The sequence below is a fragment of the Rattus norvegicus genome, chromosome 15 (assembly GCF_036323735.1).
Source record: "Rattus norvegicus strain BN/NHsdMcwi chromosome 15, GRCr8, whole genome shotgun sequence".
Taxonomy (NCBI): domain Eukaryota; kingdom Metazoa; phylum Chordata; class Mammalia; order Rodentia; family Muridae; genus Rattus; species Rattus norvegicus.
In genome coordinates, this window is record NC_086033.1 from 18,791,726 (window position 1) to 18,814,952 (window position 23,227).

At 39.6% G+C, this 23,227-nt stretch overlaps 1 protein-coding gene across 15 annotated transcripts in view; it reads left to right on the forward strand.

Annotated features, from left to right (window-relative positions):
- Cfap20dc (CFAP20 domain containing) overlaps positions 1-23,227 on the forward strand; it is a 245,665-nt gene that overhangs the window by 130,164 nt on the left and 92,274 nt on the right. For 14 of the 15 annotated variants that reach the window (NM_001014137.2, XM_063274380.1, XM_063274382.1 and 11 more), the window contains one exon: positions 8,223-8,360. In NM_001014137.2, the coding sequence (NP_001014159.2) occupies positions 8,223-8,360 (138 nt within the window). Of the gene's footprint in view, positions 1-8,222; positions 8,361-8,572; positions 23,223-23,227 lie in introns of those variants that run through there. The other variant, XM_063274390.1, reaches the window with a different exon arrangement.

A 23,227-nucleotide genomic window follows, 5' to 3' on the forward strand; every position in this document is an offset into this window, starting at 1 on the left:
CCATCCAATGGAAAAAAGGTAGCATTTTCAGCAAATGATGCTGGTTCAACTGGAGGTCAGCAGGTAGAAGAATGAAGATTGATCCATGCTTATCACCCTGTACAAAGCTTAAGTTCAAGTGGATCAAGGACCTCCACATCAAACCAGATACACTCAAGCTAATAGAAGAAAAACTAGGACAGCTTCTCGAACACATGGGCACTGGAAAAAATTTCCTGAACAAAACACCAATGGCTTATGCTCTAAGGTCAACAAATCAGATCTCATAAAACTGCAAAGCTTCTGTAAGGCAAAGGACACTGTTTTTAGGACAAAATGGCAACCAACAGATTGGGAAAAGATCTTTACCAATCCTACAACAGATAGAGGGCTTATATCCAAAATATACAAAGAACTCACGAAGTTAGACTGCAGAGAGACAAATAACCCTATTAAAAAATGGGGTTCAGAGCTAAACAAAGAATTCACAGCTGAGGAATGCCGAATGGCTGAGAAACACCTAAAGAAATGTTCAACATCTTTAGTCATAAAGGAAATGCAAATCAAAACAACCCTGAGATTTCACCTCACACCAGTGAGAATGGCTAAGATCAAAAACTCAGGTGACAGCAGACGCTGGTGAGGATGTGGAGAAAGAGGAACACTCCTCCATTTTTGGTGGGATTGCAGACTGGTACAACCATTCTGGAAATCAGTCTGGAGGTTCCTCAGAAAATTGGACATTGTACTACCTGAGGACCCAGCTATACCTCTCTTGGGCATATACCCAAAAGATGCCCCAACATATAACAAAGACACATGCTCCACTATGTTCATAGCAGCCTTATTTATAATAGCCAGACGCTAGAAAGAACCCAGATGCCCTTTAACAGAGGAATAGATACAGAAAATGTGGTTCATCTACACAATGGAATACTACTCAGCTATCAAAAACAATGACTTTATGAAATTCATAGGCAAATGAATGGAACTAGAAAATATCCTGAGTGAGGTAACCCAATCACAGAAAAACACACATGGTATGCACTCATTGATAAGAGGCTATTAGCCCAAATGCTTGAATTACCCTAGATGCACAGAACACATGAAACTCAAGAAAGATCACCAAAATGTGAATGCTTAACTCCTTCTTTAAAAGGGGAACAAGAATACCCTTGGGAGGAAATAGGGAGGCAAAGTTTAGGACAGAGGCTGAAGGAAAACCCATTCAGAGCCTGCCCCACATGTGGCCCATACATATACAGCCACCAAACCAGATAAGATGGATGAAACAAAGAAGTGCAGGTTGACAGGAGCCGGATGTAGATCGCTCCTGAGAGACACAGCCAGAATACAGCAAATACATAGACGAATGCCAGCAGCAAACCACTGAACTGAGACCGGGACCCCCATTGAAGGAATCAGAGAAAGGACTGAAAGAGCGTGAAGGGGCTTGAAACCCCATATGAACAGCAATGCCAACCAACCAGAGCTTCCAGGGACAAAGCCACTACCCAAAGACTATACATGGACTGACCCTGGACTCCAACTGCATAGGTAGCAATGAATAGCCTAGTAAGAGCACCAGTGGAAGGGAAGCCCTTGGTCCTGCCAAGACTGAATCCCCAGTGAATGTGATTGTTGGGGGGAGGGTGGTAATGGGGAGAGGATGGGAAGGGGAAGGGGTTATGGGGATGTTGGCCGGGGAATCCGGGAAAAGGAATAACAATTGAAATATAAATAAGAAATACCCAAGTTAATAAAGATGGAGAAAAAAAAAAAGAAGGGGAGAGAGAGGGGTTAGAGGGCTAATGGACAGGAATCCAGGAAAGGTAATAGCGTTTGAAATGTAAAAAATACTCAATTTAATAAAAATTAAAGAAAAAAAATACCAGCTGGAAGTCAAACCCTGAAATAGGAATAACATCCAGCATCAGAGCTAAACAATGATTAGCCTTTATTAAGTAATGTTTTTGTTGTATGATGCTACCTGAAATTTCCCTCAGGGAATAATTTAAGTTGTAACAGTTCTTAGAGATAAATCAGACTTCCAAGTTAACTATGTTCCTACAGGAGTTCTGTCATAGACTGACTGCCATCGAAGAGTGTAGGCTGGGTATGGAGTTGCACCACCATCATCCTGCATTTTGGTACCTATCTAGAGCCAGCCTGGGTTACATCATAAAACCACATCTCACTATAACAAATAAGGAAAATGTACTGAGCGTCTATCCCTGGGGATTTCTGACTACCCCGGGTAGTCATAAACTCAGCTTGATGTCTGACTAATCCCTGGGAGTTAGAAACTCAGCTAGATGTCTGACTAACCCCGGGTAGTTAGAAACTCAACTCGATATCTGACTAACCCCGGGATGTTAGAAACTCAGGCTCCATGTCTGACTACCCCTGTGAGTTATAAACTCAGGCTCGATGTTGCCTCTTCTGGCTTTGTATGCTACTCTGCTCACACAACTCTTTAATAGAGTTCCTGATTTCTCTTTATGGGATCCAGTATACAGTTTCACAGTTAGGTTCTGATCTCCACAGTTCTAAGCCTCTTTGAACATGAAATCTTAACAGTAATGGTATCGTTAGAGAAACATGAAGGAATTCAAAATATATTGCATAACAGGTGAATCTGATTTAGTTTCGTTATTTTTTCCAAATGTATTCTGTTTTCTGAGTTCATGTATTGAATTACTTCACACTGTTTGTTTGTTTGTTTGTTTGTTTGTCTTGTTTAATGTGTGGGTTTGAGCATCTCACTGAGTAGTCCAGGTTGCTAGTATGCATCATCCTCCTAAGTTCTGAGATTACAGGGTGTGCCTCCACACCCAGCTTCATGTTGACTCTCTAAATGCCAGCAAAAAATATAAATGAGTTAGAAATAAGAAGATGAAAAATGCAATTTGTAAACCTGGTTTTCGGCTCTTGGAAACCATTGTATTGCCACTGAGTGTTGAGGGATTTGAGTTAAATCATTCATTTCCCACCTCAGGATTAGAACATTAGCAAATGCTACTCTGTCTTCATCATCGTGAGGGCTTTATACTTTCATAACAATGGTTTGGATTAAATTTTTCTTGCAAATAGTCAACATATTCTAAAACAGTCAAGAAATAATGAAGAGTAATGTGTGTATGTGTATGTGTATACATATACAAATGATAGATGATAGACAAACAGACAGACAGACAGACAGACATAGAAGTGAAAAGTAAAATTAAATGTTGCCTAAATGAACCACATAAAGTCGTCTTACATTTCCTTTGAGTCACTTGCTGTTGTGTACGTTGCATGGGTTTGTTTTGTGCCCTGGAGAGTTTTGTCTACTACTTTCATCCGACTTCTCTTTGATTCTTTCCCATAGCATCACCGTCTTGAAAATACATTTCCTTGTGTGGTGTTTTGTTTTGTTCACTTTTGTTGTCTTATTTTTCAGTTTTGTTATTGTTGTTGAAGCACAAGAAACACTACTATGTTGATTTGCTTCAAGTCCTAGGAATTTAAGTTGTTTTCTTTTTCATTAGCTATGAACACTTGTTCATATAGATTACCAAATATCTAATATTTGAGTTGCTAATAGGGATAAATTAAAAGTACTAAGTAAACCGGACTTGGTTTTGCTCACCTTATATCCCAATACTTGGGAGGCAGAGGCAAGCAGATCTTGGAGTTTGCAGCCAACCTAGTCTACACAGTAAGTTTCAGGCTATACAGAGTTATATAACGAGACTTTGTCACCAAGAAAGAAAGAAAAAAAGAACTACAAATACTAAAATAATAATAAAATTACTGTGGTTCTATAGCCATTTTAAGACTGTGGCTATATACATTGAATTGATTTGTGGATTATTAATACCAGTTTCTAAATCTGCTTCTTAAAATGAGAGGATTAATACATTTACAATGAAAGAAACCATACAAATAAATAAGATCAAATGTAATCAATAAGAACATGAGTTAAAAGATATTCAAATAACCATATAAATATAAATGAAGTTAAAGAACAGTTTGAACTATAACAGATGACCTCCCCTTGGAAGCGTTCACAGGTAAGTGCTAATGTTAGAGGGAGCTGGATGAACACTTGACAGGAGACTCTTTTAGTCTGCTCTGTGTGTGTGTGTGTGTGTGTGTGTGTGTGTGTGTGTGTGTGTGTGTGTGTGTGTGTTTTAACTACTCGGGGATAGAAAGTTTAACTTAAATAATGGCTGTGGGTATTTTAGTTTTCATTAATGTCTTTATGCTTATTGATCTCATGACCGAGCCCCTGTACACTCTGAACCTGAACTGGCCTGAACATAACCAGTTCCCCCAGTTTACACCTCTGGAATTGAAAAGTCAGTGGAATAAATATGCTGATGAAGAGGCCACAATGAGAACCATTGCTCATGAGCTAACTTTAAAAAGGAATTAAACACAAAGAAGACAAATATCTTTTTTAATTGAACATGAAGTCTTCCCAGTGTGTGCCCAGACTCAAATCACAGTTCCGTGATCTTGTTATGTGTGTTAGCCAAATGCATGCCTGACTCAGTGCACAGTTCTGTGATCATACTGAAACACATATTGAATGTGTTATCTGAAAGTAAGCACCAAAATTCTCATGCTCCTTTTAGTTCTGCATTTATTATTTTTATTTTTTAAAACTAGTATGCAAAGTACTTGGTTTCAGTCTGGCTTCTTCAAACAGTGCTGTTACCCATCCTCTTTCCCCACTGCCATTGCCAAACCCTTTAATTCCCCTTCCCCTCCAAAGGCCCTCTTGTGTTTTAATGCCTTGTGTACCCCATTACCTTCTCTTCCCTGCCAGTCCCATCCCTTAAGATCTCTCCTCTCCTCCTTGCATGACCCCTTTTGTATTTCCATCACACAAACAAAACATATATAGAGATTTAAATCTAGCTTCTCCATGAGAGGAAACATAGCAGTAGTCTTTCTGAATCCAGCTTTCTCTGCATATCAATGACTGACAATTCCATCCATTTTTCTACAAATGTCATGATTTCAGTTTTCATTACATTGAGTAACATTCCACTGCGTATAATGTACCACCTTACCTGGTTTACTCAGCAGTTGATGCTCATCTAAATTATTTCTTTTTTAGCTACAGTGAGCAGTACAACAATAAATATAAGTGGACAAGCATCCCTGTGCAAGTCATACATCAGTTCTAGTTCTAGTATCTTGAGACATCACTATTCTGATTTCTGTAGAGGCTGCCGAGTTGACATTACGGGACATCAGCAGCATTTGAATGTTCTTCTACAGCACTTCCTTGCCAGCGTTTATTGTACTTTATTTTAATTTCATTTTCCTGGTAGCTAACAAGGCTGAACACTTTTTCAGATTATTTACTGGGCATTTGTATTTACTCTTAAGAACTGTCTGCTCAATTCTTTAGCTTACTTATTAATTGGAAGGCTTTTTTCTGGCACTAATTTTTCTCCACAGTTGAAAAAATGTTCCTCTTGGGCTGGCCTTCACGGCATCTCAATCCTTGCACTTACCGTGCCATTGTTTCCATGTGGGTTTATGAATTTTTTAGTCCCTCCACCCCATGTTTCTTCAGTGACCATGGATTTGTATAGTTTCTGTATCTATTGCTTTCTGTTTTTTTGTCTACTATGACAAGATGTGGGGAATCATTTTGTGTGTGTGTGTGTGTGTGTGTGTGTGTGTGTGTGTGTGTGTGTGTGTGTTTGATAAGGGCTGCTTTATGGCCCATAATGTGAATAATTTTGGAGAAATTTCTAGAGTTTCTGAGGAGAATGTACTTTTGGTTTCTGTTGGAGGAGAATGCTGTTAAATCTAGTGTTCTTAGGTTTCTTTATTGATGACATATGTGAAGATGGAAGGATTAATGGCAGAACCTGTGTGACCTTATGTACACACCAGTATTTCAGTTATATGTTTTGTTTGTTTGGTATGGATGTCTTCCCCAGTTTTAATTTTCCTTTTTCACCTTTTTGTTTTTGCTTCCTCGTTTGATTTTATGTGATTCTTCTAACAAGTTGTTTCCACTTGAGTTTATGTTCCTCACCACTATTTGAAGGGGAAACTGACTGCAGAAATATAGCCAGTTACTTGACAGAGCCCTTAGATTGGCTTGAGTAGAAGTCACTAGTATTCCAAAAAAAGTTCATAGATTGAGGCACATGATTCAGAGTGAGAAAAATGTAGATTATAGGTTTGGAAGGCTGTTGTTTATTTTTTAGTTTTTAATTTTTTTAGAACTGAAGTTATTAATATTTGAGTTTAAAGGGGAAAGGAGCTGGGTGTGGTGATGCATGACTTTAATCTTAAGACTCTGGAGGCAAAGGCAGATGGATCCCTAAGTTTGAGGCCAACCTGGTCTACAGTTCCCAGGACAGCCAGAGCTACACAGAAAAACCCTGTCTCAAAAAAAAAAAAACAAGGAAACATGTGGTGGTAGATGGGAAAGGGGAAAGTGAACTATGGATAAGAGATAGAATATATGAGTGGGAGCTATGAGAAAATTAAAAAATGGTTACAGATTAACTTTAGAACAAGTAGAGATAGTCATGAATGCCTGTTTGGGTAAAGTACAAGCTAAAACAAAACAACTAAAACCTTGAAGTACAGAAAAGTATCTACAGGAGCTTGAGAGATGGCCCTGCAGTTAAGAGCACTGGCTGCTTTTTAAGACCAGAACCTATACAGTAGTTTATAAACATCTATACTTCCAGTCTATACACCCACTTTAGGCCTCCACAGTCACTGAATACATGTGGTACACATACATGCAGACAATACAACCATGCACATAAAATAAGGCTTTTAAAAAGGTTGATTTAAAAAAATAAATAAAACCAGAAGGTACTAATATTACAAAGTAGAGACCCAAAGACAACATGAAAGCCCAAATTGAGAGTCTGTATTAAGCTGGCCTGGGCCTGCCCGGAAACAATTCTTACAGAGCAGCCCCAGAGGAGGCTTTTAAAGGCAAATAAAACAGAAAAACTGCATCATGTTTGGCTGTTACAGGGAAAGTAAAGCAAGCAAGCTGTTTAACAGAAGCCAGAGCATGCAGTTAACTGGGGCATTTTGACACCAAGTTTCTAGTACTCTGATTCAGGACTTTTCAGGGCAGGGATAGAAAGCAGAGGGGAAGGGGAATCAGTTTCAGGCTAAACCAAAGATGTCTCCAACTGAGACAAGGTGAAGGAACCTTTGCTCTGTCACACTATAACATTGTCACTGTTTCTTCCCATGTGATTTCATGCACTGTCTTTTGTAATAGCCTCTGTTAATAGTGAAAAACTACTAGTCTCAAGAAGTCAAATAATGTAAACCATGAGTCTTCCCTGTTTAGAGGAAATTCTGTATAAGCCTGCAGAAATCACACCTGTCTGGCACCCACCCCTGGCCTGCCAGCTCCAGTCCCATCCTGCTGTGCTAGAGGCTATAACTTTCCTGAGGACTTTCAGTGGCTAGGCCTCTGGGATGGTCTAGAAGATTCTGTCCTTTGTATTTACTTTTGAGTATATGTTTTCTAGGTATTCTCCCCAGTGGGATCTCATATGTCTTTTAGCCCCAGTGTCCTCTGGTTCTTGCACGAGAAAGCTTGCATTTCCTGGCCAATGGAAGGCCTCTTGGGTTCCCATGTCGTTGCATGCCTATGTAGTAGCAGGGTGGTGGCTGCCAGAGCATCCTCGGCTTATAGAGAGTCTCGGCTCAAGTTCCCATACAATCCTTGTGCAGCAGCTTCACAGCCAGCACCACTCTAGGCTTCTCTGTGCTCCTCAGCACGTCCTCTGGCTGCATCTCTTCAGGCCACCTAATTCTCTCATGATCAGCGTTCGCTTGCATCCATGTTAAGTAGCACATGTCAGTGACCACTCTTGACAACTACTTGTACAGAAGAATGTGTAGCTCTCACCCCAGCTTATTTTTTTTTCCTTTTAGTGACTTCCCTTTGTTTTTCTGCTATTGTTTGTATTTCCAATGTTACTTGACTCATTCATAAGAATCGTGCCTGATTGGGACTCTTCTCCATAAGTCATACAGAGGCAGTTTCTAATTTCCCATTTACCCAGAAATGCCATGCTTTCTATAGATACCACGGCTAAAAGTTTGCATAAGTTGTCTAAAGTTGCACTCTAAAATGTTTTGCTTTACTTGGTTTCATTATAAAGTTTGCTCAGTTGGCAGCAATGGCTTACATTTGGGGCATGGAGGTTCATTTTGAATAATATATGATATTCCCTTTTTAACAGATGAACCCGCAGATATTATTCCACGAAGCTGTCAACTCGCAACAGATGTTCCGCATGTCACACAGCTGCTTAACATGACAAAACTTCGCCAAACTGAAATTAAATTTGGAGGTCATCCTCTAAGATCTGCAGAATCAGGTATGCACAGAGGCTCCTATAAACATGCTATGGGGACCCTTCCCCCTTAAGGTGTCTTTCTCTAAAGATGGCCCTATGCCTTGTTCTTCCACATTACTGTCAATATACAAGGCCAGGCCTGTAAATGCAGGTCACTGCCAGCCCAGCAAACAACCTACATGAAGAACTTGGCATGTGAACATTTGACCCACATAAAACTCTTGCTACTTCAGAACTGTGATCTGCTAGGAGAAAGGAGAAGACAGGGAGACACGTGAAGCAATGCTTTCCTGTGGACTGGTTATCCCTCTTCCATAGAGTGGTTACTCCCCTACTGAAGTGCACTTATTCAAGTACTACGGTGAAAGGCAAGTAATGCTGTCCTCTGTGAAGGAACTGTGGGAATGGAAGGACTGCAGCGGGATGCAAGTTCATTGCCAGTTTAAAAAGGAGCTGCAGTTCAGCTGTGGACAGTGCTGTCCTGCTTGAATATGTATCCTTCAATTTTAAATAGTCTCCAAAAAATTTTTAATTCATCTTATTTTATTGGCTATTTTTTATTTACATTTCAAATGTTATTCCCTTTCCCAGTTTCCCCCCAAAATTTTTAAATACCTCCTGAACTAAACAAAATATGAGACTTCCCATGTTCTACATCTGTACAGACTTAATCCCAGTTGACTAAATCAATGAAACTTTATATCAAGCCCAATATAAGGTCAACTCCCTAGATATTTGAACCCCTAGGATATTTTTAAATTACAACATTTAACAGCACAAAATATTTTTTTCTGATATCTGATTTCTGATATCTCCTCTCAGAGAGACTCTTTGTTAATTTGGTAGTTTTGTTTTTAACATCCTCCAGTGATTGTTATATGCAGCCAACACTGAGAATACTGGATCGCAGCCTGGGAAGGTCATGTGATTCAAGTAGCACTCAGATGTAAGGAGCTAATTCAAAGGAAGATAAAGAAACGCCATAGTGGCCATAGTGAGAGACCATCTGTGGAAGAAGTAGATCCTCGAAGTATTCTGTGTATATTTATATATTTATAATAAATTAATAAGATACTTATAGAAGTGTGTCAGCACAGAAGATTGAGTAAGAGCAAGGAGATAGCAATCTATCTTTCAGGGTTGCTGAAAAATATTCCTTTTTCAAAGGCTTCATGTAAAGGAATGGCTTGAGTGACTGAACACTCTGCTAGAACCACACTGTGGGAGTAGCTTACATTCCTCAAGTAAAGAAGTGGGATGTTTTAGGAAAGTGAATTTGACAGCAGGATGCCAGGTGAATTTTGAAACAAGGTGAGGTAAAAGACCATGGAGAGTAACTAACACGTCTCTGCAGTGATCAGACATAAAATGTCAAGGGTCCAGGATGGCAGAAGCTGGGCCAGTAGAAAGCAGTGGCTCTGAGGGAAGCTGGGGGAACAATGGCAATGTGTGGCTTCTCAGATAAGAGAGATGGTCAAGAGCGTGCTCAGAACTTGAAAGAAGGTCAGATAGAAACAGATGTTTGTGATGAAGGTTGTTGAGAGCAGGAACCTCCTTAATCCACCTGTCTTTTCTCTCTCAGTTGTGGAAGTTATAGATCCATAACAAATCGGCCTCCTTTTTGTCCTTTTTGACAATACAAAAGGAGTTTGTATGTCAGTGGGCACTTCATTATTAACTCTTGATTGCACCATTTCCAAACTCACAGAAAAGCAGAGAGACAATGTATGATGCAAACCTCACCTGCTTTATAATCCCCAGCATTGAGTGGGCCCTTTTGCTGGCAGTGGGGCAAATGGTGAAATACATGTGCATGCTATCTATACTATGTAGAATGAGACACCAAGAGAAATAGGAAGATTTCACGCAAGCAGTGTTTATTAAGACACCATGGGAAGACATATAAAAAAGCAGAAACATAAGCTCACTGGCTTTCAGGTGGCGGCTTACTCTTAAGATTTGCCACAAAGTACAGGAAGAGTGTTTTCAATGACAAACCCTGTAATCTGCACCTAATATAGTCTGTTACTTTTCAATACCAAGAATGACTAAGCTGTGCTGGGCCATGATTACAAGTGATCACTTTTTACCCTCTGTCCTTCCAGTGGAATGCTTTATGAACTGTCTTTAAAATAAATACAAGTACATTCACAATATCACTGTCATTTTTATTTAAAAGTCTCAGAGATGCTTAAACGGAATAAGATTTAGTAAATACTAACGACGTCAGTGTTACAACTAAACAAATATTTTCATAGGCTTTATTCAAACCCAACTTACAGAGGAGAATATTAGTATTTCTTTTGCTAACCCTATTAGTGGACTCTTGGTGCATAGTAATAGTCAATTCAACTTGAGTCATGTATGCAGAGTATTGCTAATTGCCAAAACCCACAAGTATATTTCTTTTTCTTTGTGGATACTAATTATATCCATGTATAACCCATTATGTTTGCTCCTCTTAGGTCAGTGTCGCTGCACATGCATGATAGCCAAAATGACATGAACATACATGGTACTGTGTGGTTCCCTTCCTCCAAGTACATTTCAGAAGTCGATTTTTATATATGTGGACTTTAAAGCTTACTAGAAAGGAACTTATTAGTATTCTTTCCCTGTACACGGCGTTTGATTTGAAAGGCATTTCTAATGGTCATGCCTGGGCAGATGGTTTTTAACCATGGATAAGTGTCTTTATTTGAACTATTTGTTTTTGTCTTTCAAAAAGTGGACTCCCACCTTGGAATTTAATTGCATAAGAAAATGACTCGTGTGCTCGTATAATTGGATGTGTGGTGCTCATGTGAATTTTGATATTTCATCATAAATGCACATATTAAAAGAGCCCAATAAAGCCTCTAGAGAAGTAACCACTTCCTGTGGATTTTCACACAACCAAAAAGAAAAAAAGAACAGTTTTTTAACTGTTTTTAAACTGTGTTTTATTTAATGTGATATAGCTTAATCAAGAGCATTGGATGAAATTAATAAAACCACTGTTCCTAAGAAGCCATTGTTTCCAAAAAGCTCCACATTCCTGCCATTTTCTTTATCAATTCCCAGTTCACATTAGCTAATGACTTTAGGACTGTGAAATCGAATAATCTTACTTTCATTAATAGGACCCCAGTTTAATTGAACCAGAGAATGTGGTCTGATTATTGAAATGGAGCTTTCAGCATTAATGACAAGATACAGTGGCCCACCAAACACAAATCAAAAGTAGTAATTAAAAATTGGAAGGTGGCTTTCCCTAGTGCCTACCTTTTCACAGCAGGTATCTTACTGGGCTTACACTTCCTTTTTAAATAAGAGGAAACTGGCACTCTAACCTCCAACTACAACTTCAGAGTAGCGAATTAATGCATCTAAAGAGAAAAGAAAGACAGAGGGGGGTAAAGAGGGATGGAAGGAGGGAAGGAGGGAGGGAGGGAGGGAAGGAGGGAAGGAAGGAAGGAAGGATGGATATATTAGTAAGCTGCCTTTTGTACTGGTAAAATAAGTATTACATTCTTGTTTAGAGTCCATATTATGAAAGGAAGACTCAAACCAATGACTAAAATCTACTGTGAAACAGAACCTAAAATAAAAATAAATTAGTGTAGGGACTGGAGTGATGGCTCAGTGATTAAAAGTACTAACTACTCTTCCAGAGGAGGTCCAGAGTTCAATTCCCAGCAACCACATGGTGGCTCACAACCATCTGTAATGGGATCCAATGCACTCTACTGGTGTGTCTAAAGACAGTGACAGTATACTCACATAAAATAAATAAATCTTTTAAAAAATGAGTACATTTTGTCATAAGAGCCAAGACACCACCTATAACTCATGGATCAGTTGAACTAATGCTGTGAAAATGGCTGAATTGCCAAAACCAATCTGTAGATCCAGTGCAAACCCTATGAAAATTTCAATGAAAGTCTTCACATAAATAGGAAAACACAAATCCTAAAATTCATTATTAAAGCACAACAGACCCCAGATAGCCAAAGCAATCATGAGCAAAAGACCAATGGAAGAGGTATCAATTTTTTTATTTCAAATTATACTATGGATCCATAATAATAAAAAAGTGCATTATACTGGCACCAAATCAGATATATAGATCAGCAAAATAAAATAAAGGAAAAAAGGAAAAACAAATGAACAAACAAACAAACCCCCCTCCCTCCACCTCTATTTTGAGAAAGATGTCCAAAAGATACAGTGGATAAAAGACAGCCTTTTCAACAAACGGTACAGGGAAAACTGGATATTCAGAGGTAGCAGGGTGATTCTAGATTTTTGTCTCACACTTTGTACATCAATCAGTTCAAGCTGATTAAAGATAATTCATACATGATGAGAAACTCTGAAACTGTGGGAAAACACTTTAAGATACAGCCATATGCAAGAACTTTTTGAAAAATACTCTGAATGCTCAAGAAATAACACCAAGAATTGACAACTCTGGTATCATGAAATTAAAACCTGTTGGTTTAAATAATAAAATAAAATCTTTGCCATATTACAAAGGAGCCCACCAAAGACCAGGCAAGCACAATCTGTAACCTGCTGAAAGTTTTATTTTCAGCTAACTGATACTATCCTTAGATATTTAGGACCCAAGAATATCCCCAACCATTTAGTATAGGGGACTTTTAAAGACAAAACTAAACCTTGTTATCTTGCATGGCAGCTGGAGAGGGAGGTTTTGCACAAACAAGCAGTATAACAGAAGCTAAGATAAGCAGTTAGCTACAGGGGGAAGTTTGCACAAGTAGGCAGTTTAACAGGAACCAAGATAAATAAGCTGGGACAACTTGACCTTGGGTTCCTAGAATAGAGCTAATTAATTTTCCATGGGATTCTCCATAAAGCAGATCAAATTCTGGTTAAACTTAAATAAATTCATCTTGTATATTTGAATTATGCATCCTCTTTCCCTATCTTCGATAAAACAAAACAGCACAACTGATCATATTTCTTCATTAAAATGTTTCAGTCTAGAAGGAATTTGGAATGGATATTGACAGCTGGAAATGCCTAGACAGTTAGAATTGGTCATTGTGCAAACATGAGACCCAAAGTTTGGATCCCAGCACCCATGAACAAAGCCAGGCACCCTAAGCATACCAGTCACGAGGTCTGAGGGATATGGAGACAGAAGGATCATGATCTTGAGTGCTTGCTGCCTTCTAGCCTAGCCAAGAAAACAGGAGTCCAGACTCAGGGAGTGACCCTGCCTCAAAGGAATATCTGGAAATGATAGAGGAAAATACCTGATGCCCTCTTTTTACCTCCAGTATGTGTACCTGCACATATTTTCTTTCACATAGACACAGAAACAGATACAAATAAATACTTCTTAGAAGGATATTGATCAGTGCTTCTGAGGTCTTTTATAGAAAACATTATCATAAACCACTTATAGAGTGAATTTTTTCTATGCAAATTATACAGTAATACACATAGCATTAACTAATAAATCGTGCTTAATCCACTTGATACATGTGTAATTGTTCTTATACCAATCTTTTGTGTTCCATCTCCTTTTTTAATTTAAGTTCCATAGACCCTCCTGCCTTGGTCTCCTAAACATAGAGATCACAGGTGTGTGCTCCCATTCCTGGCACATTTCTCCTTTAGCTATTTGATACAATACTGCTTGAAATAACAAGACCCAAAGGCAAGCCACTTATGCACAGTTGGGGACTGGTTCAAAAGCATATGGTAAGCTTTTGTGTAGCTGTGCAAAGAGCAGTGTACTCTGTCTGTCATGGTCTGGAATATGGTCTCAAAAATGGAAGCCTAGAATTATGTCCTAACATAGTCCCACTGATGGAATAAAAGACATTGTGATCTAGGTATGACATATGTGGAAATTTTAAATACATGTAATGATTACCTCTGGAAGCAGGGACTAATGCAGACAGGGGTAGGAGGAAGAACGGGCTTTCTCAAGACACAGTGTATTAGAGAATTTTAATTTTCTAACTATATCAATGGTTCATGTTACTTATTCATTATGTTAGACCAATTACTGAACATTTGTAGATTCTTCTTTATATATTATGAAGCTTAAAAGTTCCTGAGAATTGCTATTAAATTAAAATATATTTCTCTACCAAATATTAATATTTTCCTAATAAGATACAATGGAAGCTGGAATTTGGTGACACACTTAGCACTCAAGAGGCTGAAGCAGAGGGACTTTAAGTTTGAGGCAAGCCTGTGCTGCATAGTAAATATTAATATTATTTAAATATATGTTGATCATTTTCTTCCCCTCTCCAAGGTCCTTCCAGATCCTCTTCCCTTCCCTACCCACTCAACTTTAAGTTCTTTCTCAAAAAAACAAAGAAAAACTCAATACAACAACAAAATACCAGAAACCTAGAAGACAAAAAGAAAAAACAAAACAAACAAAAACCCACCAAACTGTAACCAAATAATAGAAACAAAACTACCAAAAAAATGTATAGTCCATTAATATTGGTCAACTACACCTAAACTCAAAGCCTGTCCTGAAGTTGTTGATATACCCAATATCGCTCTGTTGATTTTCCCTCTCCCAGCACATATAAGTGACACTTCAGTTGTTAACCTTCATCCTAATGGCTAGGTTTTCATTCATTCATTTTGTGATACAGCAAAATAAGATAAAACAAAAACTGTTACATTGAAGGTAAAAAGGTAACCCCACAAAAGGAAAAGCACTCCAGAGGAGTCACAGGAATCAGAGGCCCGTTTGTTTGCACACCCAGGGATTCCTTTGTTAGGAATCCCTAAACACACTGCACTGGAAGCCATGATGTACACAGAGAGGGCCTGATGCAGCCCATGTAGGCCCAGTGCTTGCTGTCTCAGTCTCTGAGTTCACATGAGCTTCCCTCATGTTGATTTAGATGGCCCTGTTCTCCTGGTGTCCTCCATCCTCTCTGGCATTTACACTCTGGTTCTGTGGGTAGGAATTTGGTCGTGACATCCCACTTAGAGCTGTGTCTTCCATGGACTCTCACTCTCTGCGCAGTGTCTAGCTGTGGGTCTCTATATTTGTTCCCATCTACTGCAGGAGGAAGCTTTTGTGCTGATAGCTGAATAAGGCACTGAACTATGAATATAGCAGAATATCATTGGGAGTCATTTAATCATTACTTTTTTTTTCTTTTAGATCAATATTATTTGGTTTTGCCCTAGATGCCTGGGCTATTTAGTCTTTGTTAGTAACCCAAGGAGTATCAGGTATGGACCTCATCTCAAGGAGTGGGTATTAAGTCAAATCAATTATTGTTTGGTTACTCCCATAAGCTTTGTATCACAATTGCCATAGCAAACCTTGAGGCAGTACGCCATTGTAGATAAAGGATTTGTGGCTGGCTTGGTCTTTATGTTTCTCTTTTGAGAGCATGTAGAGTAATTTCCTGTACCAAAGATACTGTAAAGTAGAGGGGAAGTCTCTCTAAAGGGACCAGCTTGACATCTCCATCTTCAGTGTGTAGGTCTTGTCTTCAACAATGGACCCCTGCCGTCAATTTGCAGAGAGAAACCTGTAGCCTTGACAACAGCCTGCATTGTTTGGGGGTTGCCATTTGGTCCTTCTTGACCAACAACTCAATTAGATATAACCCAAACTCAGTACTGGAAGCTTCGCTGGGTAAAAAGAGATGGCTAGTTAGGGCTACGACTCCTCCATTATTCGACTTATTTGATCACCTTCACAACACACATGATAAATAGACAGACAGACAGATGGATAGATGTTGGAGGGGGACACTACAGGGACCCATTTATGGTTGTGTTCCCTAGAAACTAACTTAGTACTTAGCTACTTAATACAAATACTTACCAGGAGCCCAGGAAAGACTTGCTGACTGAGTGATCAAATGAATATACAAAATGATGCTACCCAGATGACTTGAACAATTAATCATGGTCATACCCAAAGCTAGCATTTAGTGAGCTGTTGCTGTGTTCCGCGCTCTACAGCGCAGGCACGGCTGTTGCACTTTAATTCTCACGCAGCCTACTGTGGCAACACCATCGAAATGACACTCACAGACGAGGAAACTGATCTGTCACAGATGAAAAGAGCGAGCGGCCGAGCTGGCACACGAGCAGAAGGCTGGCGTTGGAGGTGCGTCTTCACTACTGACTCCCTCCACAATCTCCCCTCGGTCGGTATCTTGAAGATTATTTCCCAGAAGCCTGCTGGATTTATGGGGAAATGCCCTATTTCCAACCCAAATCCTGGACAAAATAAACTATTTCTTATTCAGAATAGAACGCTTTCTCAAAATAAAACCATGTCTCTTAAAATTAGTTTTTTTCTCATAAGCATAAGGAATAAAACTAGGCTAATTCTTCTTTGTCAATAAATCAAGACCTTGTAGAGAAAACTATATCCTGCACACTTGTATCCTTGTATCTTGTGGAGCTGGCCAAGCTTCGCACACTATCTGAGGTCAGCACAGAAAGATACAATCTATTTGCAGTTGTTAATATTATTTTATTGCCTTTAAAAAGTGTCACAAACTTTTCTATTAATGAGAGAAGTACATACTGGTTTTAATTATTTGCAGAAGTTGAAGAGGGATTATAATCTCCCAGAGCCTTTCCCGCTTGAGGCATTTACCTCTCTGCTTTTCTTTTCATCATGTTTCCATGGCTTGTAGACTGACAGTTCTCCAACAGTCAGAAAACAGCATTCAATTGAATACCACACACTGGGCATTGACTCAAATTAGCCAGTTACCCCACAGCCCACCAGTACCTTTTGGAATGCCTTACCTACCAGGCACTAAAGCCTTCTCTTATCTTCTGCGCCCCAACCCTCAACTCCCCTACCTTTGAAATAAGACATTAAAGTCATATGTCAGCTGCGTAGTTCCTCATAGACCTCATTAACCTCTTGACATGCATTGGGTTATAATATTCATGAAGTTTTGGTTCCGATCAATAGAGTCATTAATCATCCATTTTTGAGATAATGTGTTTATACTTAGACGGCTTTATAAAATTGCACAGAAAACAAATATTGCATATGGGAAGGATCTCATGTAGTCCCCTCTAATGTATATTAAATGAAGACAATATCATATAACTTTTTTAAAAGGTAAATGAATACAAATGTGGTTTTTGAGCCCCTGCTCAAACCATGAGCATAGCTTAATTTCTTCATCTGTGTACAAAGAATGAGAACATCACACATAGCAGAGGACTGAGAACCGTATAGGTATCCATCATCCTTTAGGTCTAAGTGAGAATTCCTTGGCCCCAGAGATTAGACACCAAGCCCTGTTGAGCAAAGTAGAACCATTTATATTTTGTCCTTGTAATCCTTGATAATCATAATCATTGATTTGTCACCACTGTACCCAAGAGGGTACAGCCTCCTTGGATGAGGTAGTGTTGCCTCTTACTCCCTGTCTCAGTCAGCGCCAGCCAGGCAGCACCCAGTCACTGCTAAGGAATGATGAAGAAAGGAAAAAGCGAGTGAGTAAGAGTCTGTAAGCTTTAAATGTTATTCAAGGTGGGAAGGTATTAACAACCTGTTTACTAGCCGTCCACTCCCTCCGAGACATAATGTAAGCATGTAACGTGTCTGGTTTCATACAGTCTTAGCAGAAAATGCCAGGACTTAATTACATTGTTATCCCAATCTTGTCAATGAAGACAATAAGGCTTTAAAAGGTCAGATGCCTCGTCCAAAATAATATTGCCATACTAGAATCAACTTTTGTTCATGTTTTGTATGTGCTGTCAAACAACGCAATACGCTAAAATAAAAATCAACCGAAAACCTGGACCCTGACACCAAGTTCACTGTTAGGTGAAACTGTTAGACATGACCCTAGTGGTGAGGACTGAAATGTAGCAGGTCTGGCTGGCTAAGCTTTGAAAACCTTGTAAGCTTAAATGACGATAATAATTAGAACATTGTATCTTGAGACCAAAAAAAAAAAAAAAAGAATATTTATTTCTATAAAAGACAATTAGAGAGTACAGCCTCAGGTTTTACGATCTTAACTACAAAGGCATGCACCCATCAGTAAAATAGCAAAATAATTAATGGTAAATCCCTGACCTCTATCAAGTTCACTTTCTACAAACTCAAGAAAATGAAATGCCTCGAGCAGGATTTTAATCTAATCTTGATATTTAACCTCACTTTTATGCAGTTTGATGTCAGCCTTTAAAATAGCTACTTTTAAAATTCAGAACACACGCATTTCTGCTTATAGTTTTCTTCTATTAAGATTTTTCTTGTTAAAAAAAAAAAGCTTAGTCCCTTCTACTTCTTATTTTAGAAACCAAAAACCTAAATTGCTTAGCCTTGTAGGATTTAATTAGGAGCCTAGCCAAATGAATGCATAATGTAATGCACGTTAATGGAGAATTAACTTTGACAGCTAATATGATTCTAAGCAGTGAATTATTAAGACAAAGAAGGATTTGCAAAACTGGTATGTTCGTTGTAGTATCAATCATAAACTTATCTTAAGTAATGGAGTGTTTGTACACTTTTATGGGCAAAAATGTAAACTTTTTATAAATAGACTTAAATTTAAATATATTGGTGGTGGCTTATTCTGTAACCCCGACAATAGGTCCTTTCCTAAAAATCCAGTATATTATCTGGAGAGTGTAAGACAGTGCAAAGATTCCTCCTTCTTGTACTCCTACTGAGGCCATTTCAGGCTTAACTAGAATTTGCTTGATGGGGAGTCCCATGAAAATTGCCCAACTCTGCTCTAGGAGCCCAAGATCAGGATGTCCCAGCTAACTAATCGTACCTTTTGCTAAACTGCCTTTTATTCAATCCTCCCCTTTCCAGCTAACTGTTTTTCTGAGCTTCTGGTAAAACAGATTGCTTCAGATGACTTACTTTTGCAAAAAACAAAAACAAAAAAAAAAAAACCCTGTGGCTACCAAGTAAGGTCCCAGGACATGGTTTCTGCCTTTAATAACTCTGTGTTCTAGAAAACTCAGGGCCACTCAGGTCTGCCTGCCCCCAAACACTCGGGTGTGGTATTAGCTGTCTAGAATAAAGACTTTAAATGGCTATAAACTTTATCTAAGGTCTCATCTCTGGTAGACTCTCATGACACTGGTGATTTAGGATACGACAGCATTTCTGGTTTACCTGTATCTTTAATACTCACTGCACGTCCATCACTGGGTGAAAGACTCCTTGAAGAACCAGAGAACTATGAAGACATAGATGCGAAAGGGATCACTTTAACTGCGAGCGGAGAGGCAGGATAATATAAAAGGGAAACTAAATAACACTAAGGATATTTGATAAAGCCGTTGGGCAGGGGGAGGAGAGAGAGAGAGAGAGAGAGAGAGGGAGAGAGAGAGAGAGAGGGAGAGAGAGAGAGAGAGAGAGAGAGAGAGAGAGAGAGAGAGAGAGAGAGAAACACAGAGTTTCAGGGAAGCCGCACTAGTTGAGGTGATAATACTCCCAACATGAGCCATAGACTACCTAACAAAACACCCAGTACCAGGCACAAGAAACCTTCCGAGTCATTGCCTATGAGAGAGTTCAAGAGACTCACAAAACAAGATAGTCTATTGCCATTGCCCTTGAGTGCCTCCCAGAAAGTGAAGGTGCCACACTCTGCAGACACAGGGCTAGAGAGATTCAATCTAGGACTCACTTGAAAGCTGCCCTCCCCCCACGCCCCCGATGTCTAGTTCTCGGTATCAGAAGGTGCTATGAGAGCATCCAAGAGAGGGAAGTAATCAGTCGTCCCGCCTGGCTGTACAGCCTGTGAACCATAATGACCAGCCTGGCAAGGGATCCCCAATAGTAAGTATCAGCACGTGTTTTAGGGGTAACTAACAGCTGTCTAATTGGATTTAAGGTTTCACTCAATAGGAGTAACTTCATGCCTGATACTATCAACCTAGCCAGCTGCCTGGAGAAGTACTAACGCCATGTGCCTAAAGCAATGAAATTTCCAAGTTGTGTTTTAATAACACGTATCCTTATACCAACGGATAAGTATAGCTCTTGTCATCATCATCATCATCATCACCAAAGAAGCTTATTCTACATCAGGTGCAGACCATTAGAGACCCACAAGTGAAGAAAATACAATAAAAAAAATGATCATGAAGTATTGGCCCAAATTGATAAGTCTATAGTACATCCCCGACACTGACGCCTCAGGAAACAGAGGGTATGGATGTTGCAAGAGCCACAGGCCAGGGTGCCTTGCTGTTAGACAGTGTCCTCCAGACATGATGGGGAAGCTACACCCATAAATTTTCAACAATATGATTGTCCAAAAAGAACCCTGCATAATGGCCAGCGTGCATGGGAGAAATCTCACAGGTCTCACCCCTAGATAATGAGCCACAGGCAGTCAGCGACTGCGGAGACAAGAATTGGTTTTCTCCGAGGACAAGCTCCACGATGTTAGCTAATCCCAAGCGCAGCCCTAAACACATGCCATGCTAAATACACTCAGTAGGTTCTATACACATATGCATGTACACCCGTCGTGTATGTGTGCATGATATGTGTTATGTATATATGTAAATGTGTATATATGTACCAGTAATTGAAGAGATCATGAATTTGAATGGAAGTGGGTGTGGCCATGGTAATAGTCGGAGGAAGGAGGCACGCGTAAAATTCTCAGAAAAATAAAATATTTCAATTTAGAAAGTTCTAAGTGTAAGATGAGCAGTTGGTGGGTTCTTTTTTAATATTGAGGATGGGACTTCCTCAATGTGGTTGCTAAACTCTCCAAGCCCAAGCCCTGTATTAATCTTACATTACATCCGTAATTTTGGTGAAATTTAATCATTTTCTCCCATGTGCTTGGCAGACAGGCACATAGAATACAAAATGAATGGTCTTTCACAGCAGAGAACTTAAACTGGTTGGAAGGAAACTGAATTTAGATGATGAGCATAAGGACAAAACAAAACGAGGACATCAGCCTCGTGAGGGATCTGAAGAGAAAGATGACCTGTACCTGGACAGCTCTCAGGGCAGAGAAGGAAGGGCTCTGCCCATGTGATTCCATCCTCCATAGGCCCTCACTGCATCCTACCGAGCCTCGCAGTACTCTCATCTAGTAAGCATTCTACTTGATCATCAAAACTACAGATGATAACCGTAATAGGTTTCACAAATAGCCTGGAATTGGAGTACAGTTCTTTTTTCTACTTTCAACCTGAGAAACTATGTCCTGTTGGTTCAGATGAACATTTATAGTAAATGGAAAAATACAGAAGCAAGTGGGGGAGGTGTGTCTGTTTGATAGTAGGAAGTTCTGAATGTCACCCAACAGCCTATTGTGAAAGCCTACTGACCTTCAGAGCCTAGCCGCTCAGGGTAACTGTAACCTTTCCACCCTAACCTTCACATCCTCCTCACTGATTCGCACAGGAAAACCCCAGGTAGATATATGTTGCTGTTGTTGTCATTGTTGTTGTGGTCATAATTGGAAACATCTGAGGTTTTAATCCAGCTTCCTTTTGTATTCAGTACGATGCATTCATTTGCCTTAGCAAGAATATATTAGATGCTCACTCCATGTCAAGAAGTGACACCAACTAAAGAAGGCCACCACCGACTTTTTAATCCAGTGGAGCACTACAGGAAATGCCGTAGAGATATATAAACGTGAATTTCCAGCAAGTTCTCTGATGAGGGGAAATCTCGTCTTCATGAGAAAGACACAGAGACGTGTCTGAAGAAATGATAACTCAGACATTAAGACAGAGAAGAAGTAAGCATTTCCTCACCCCAGGGGTGACGTGCAGTGACACCTTGGAGGAAGAACTGTAAAGCCGTAGAGTGGAGAGAGCAGGGCCCAAGGGGTAGGATGGAAGGAAATATCAGGGCAGGTGTTTACAGGAGGCAAGGGCTTTCAGAACAACTGGGTAGCCACTGGGGTGCTGAAGTGAAGGAAAGTGAAGGAGATGATACACTTCCCTTTCTGTAAGACCTCTGGCTGCATTCTGGAGAAAGTACAGAACACTGGAACAGTCGCAAGAATACCTTGGGTAATTTGTATACTCACCATTATTTGAGAATTACTATAGACAGACTGTTTTATTAAGATACTAAAAACATTTTGCCCTAGGGAAATAATTTAGATAGAATTAATTCAATGGAACATCAAAATATGTATTGTCTTCTTTTTTAGGTAAGCAATTTAAATAAAATTATTCACCACAACTAAACAAATATCGAATTGTATGTTTCTCAGGCATTTTTCTAAAGACTATCAGTCATAGAAATGGCAGATACGGTGTTTCCTCCTGAGGAGTCTCGAGGGATGTGATCCAAGAGAAGCAGCTCACCAAAGCAGTGGGAATGAAATGAATGAAACGGAGGGCTCAAGACCAGCAAGTGTGGGATGCGCTATGCAGAAGGAAAGGAGCGTCTCAGTGAGGAGGAAGGCAGAAAGGGCAGGCAAGCTCAGGATGACACTAGGGACTCAACTCACTGGATGGAGAGGCTGGGGCCCAGTGGAAAGACTTAGAACGCTAACAGCATATTTTAATGTGTGGGCAGTGGAGGAACCATGAAGGTTTCAGGGAGAAAGTAAACAAACCAGGGCTACTTCGAGCCTGGCAAATGTTTCCTGTCACCTTTTCTACTTGGCATACAGACAAATTACCTCTTTAAGCCTATTCTGCAGGTACGCAGACGGCGTGACTGAGTTTGGGAAATGGAATCTAAGGTGTGCCAGCCCCTTCCGAGTTTCTAAAATTTCTCTCATAATCCTTTGTTTTCTTGCCTGATAAGAAACACCCTATAGATTCTATATATCTGACACACTATTTGCATTTTGATGTTGGCATCGAAACAGAACCTGAAGACGTACTGTTGACATGGCGTCCGTTATTTCCCGCTAACAGGCTATATTTTTTTGACA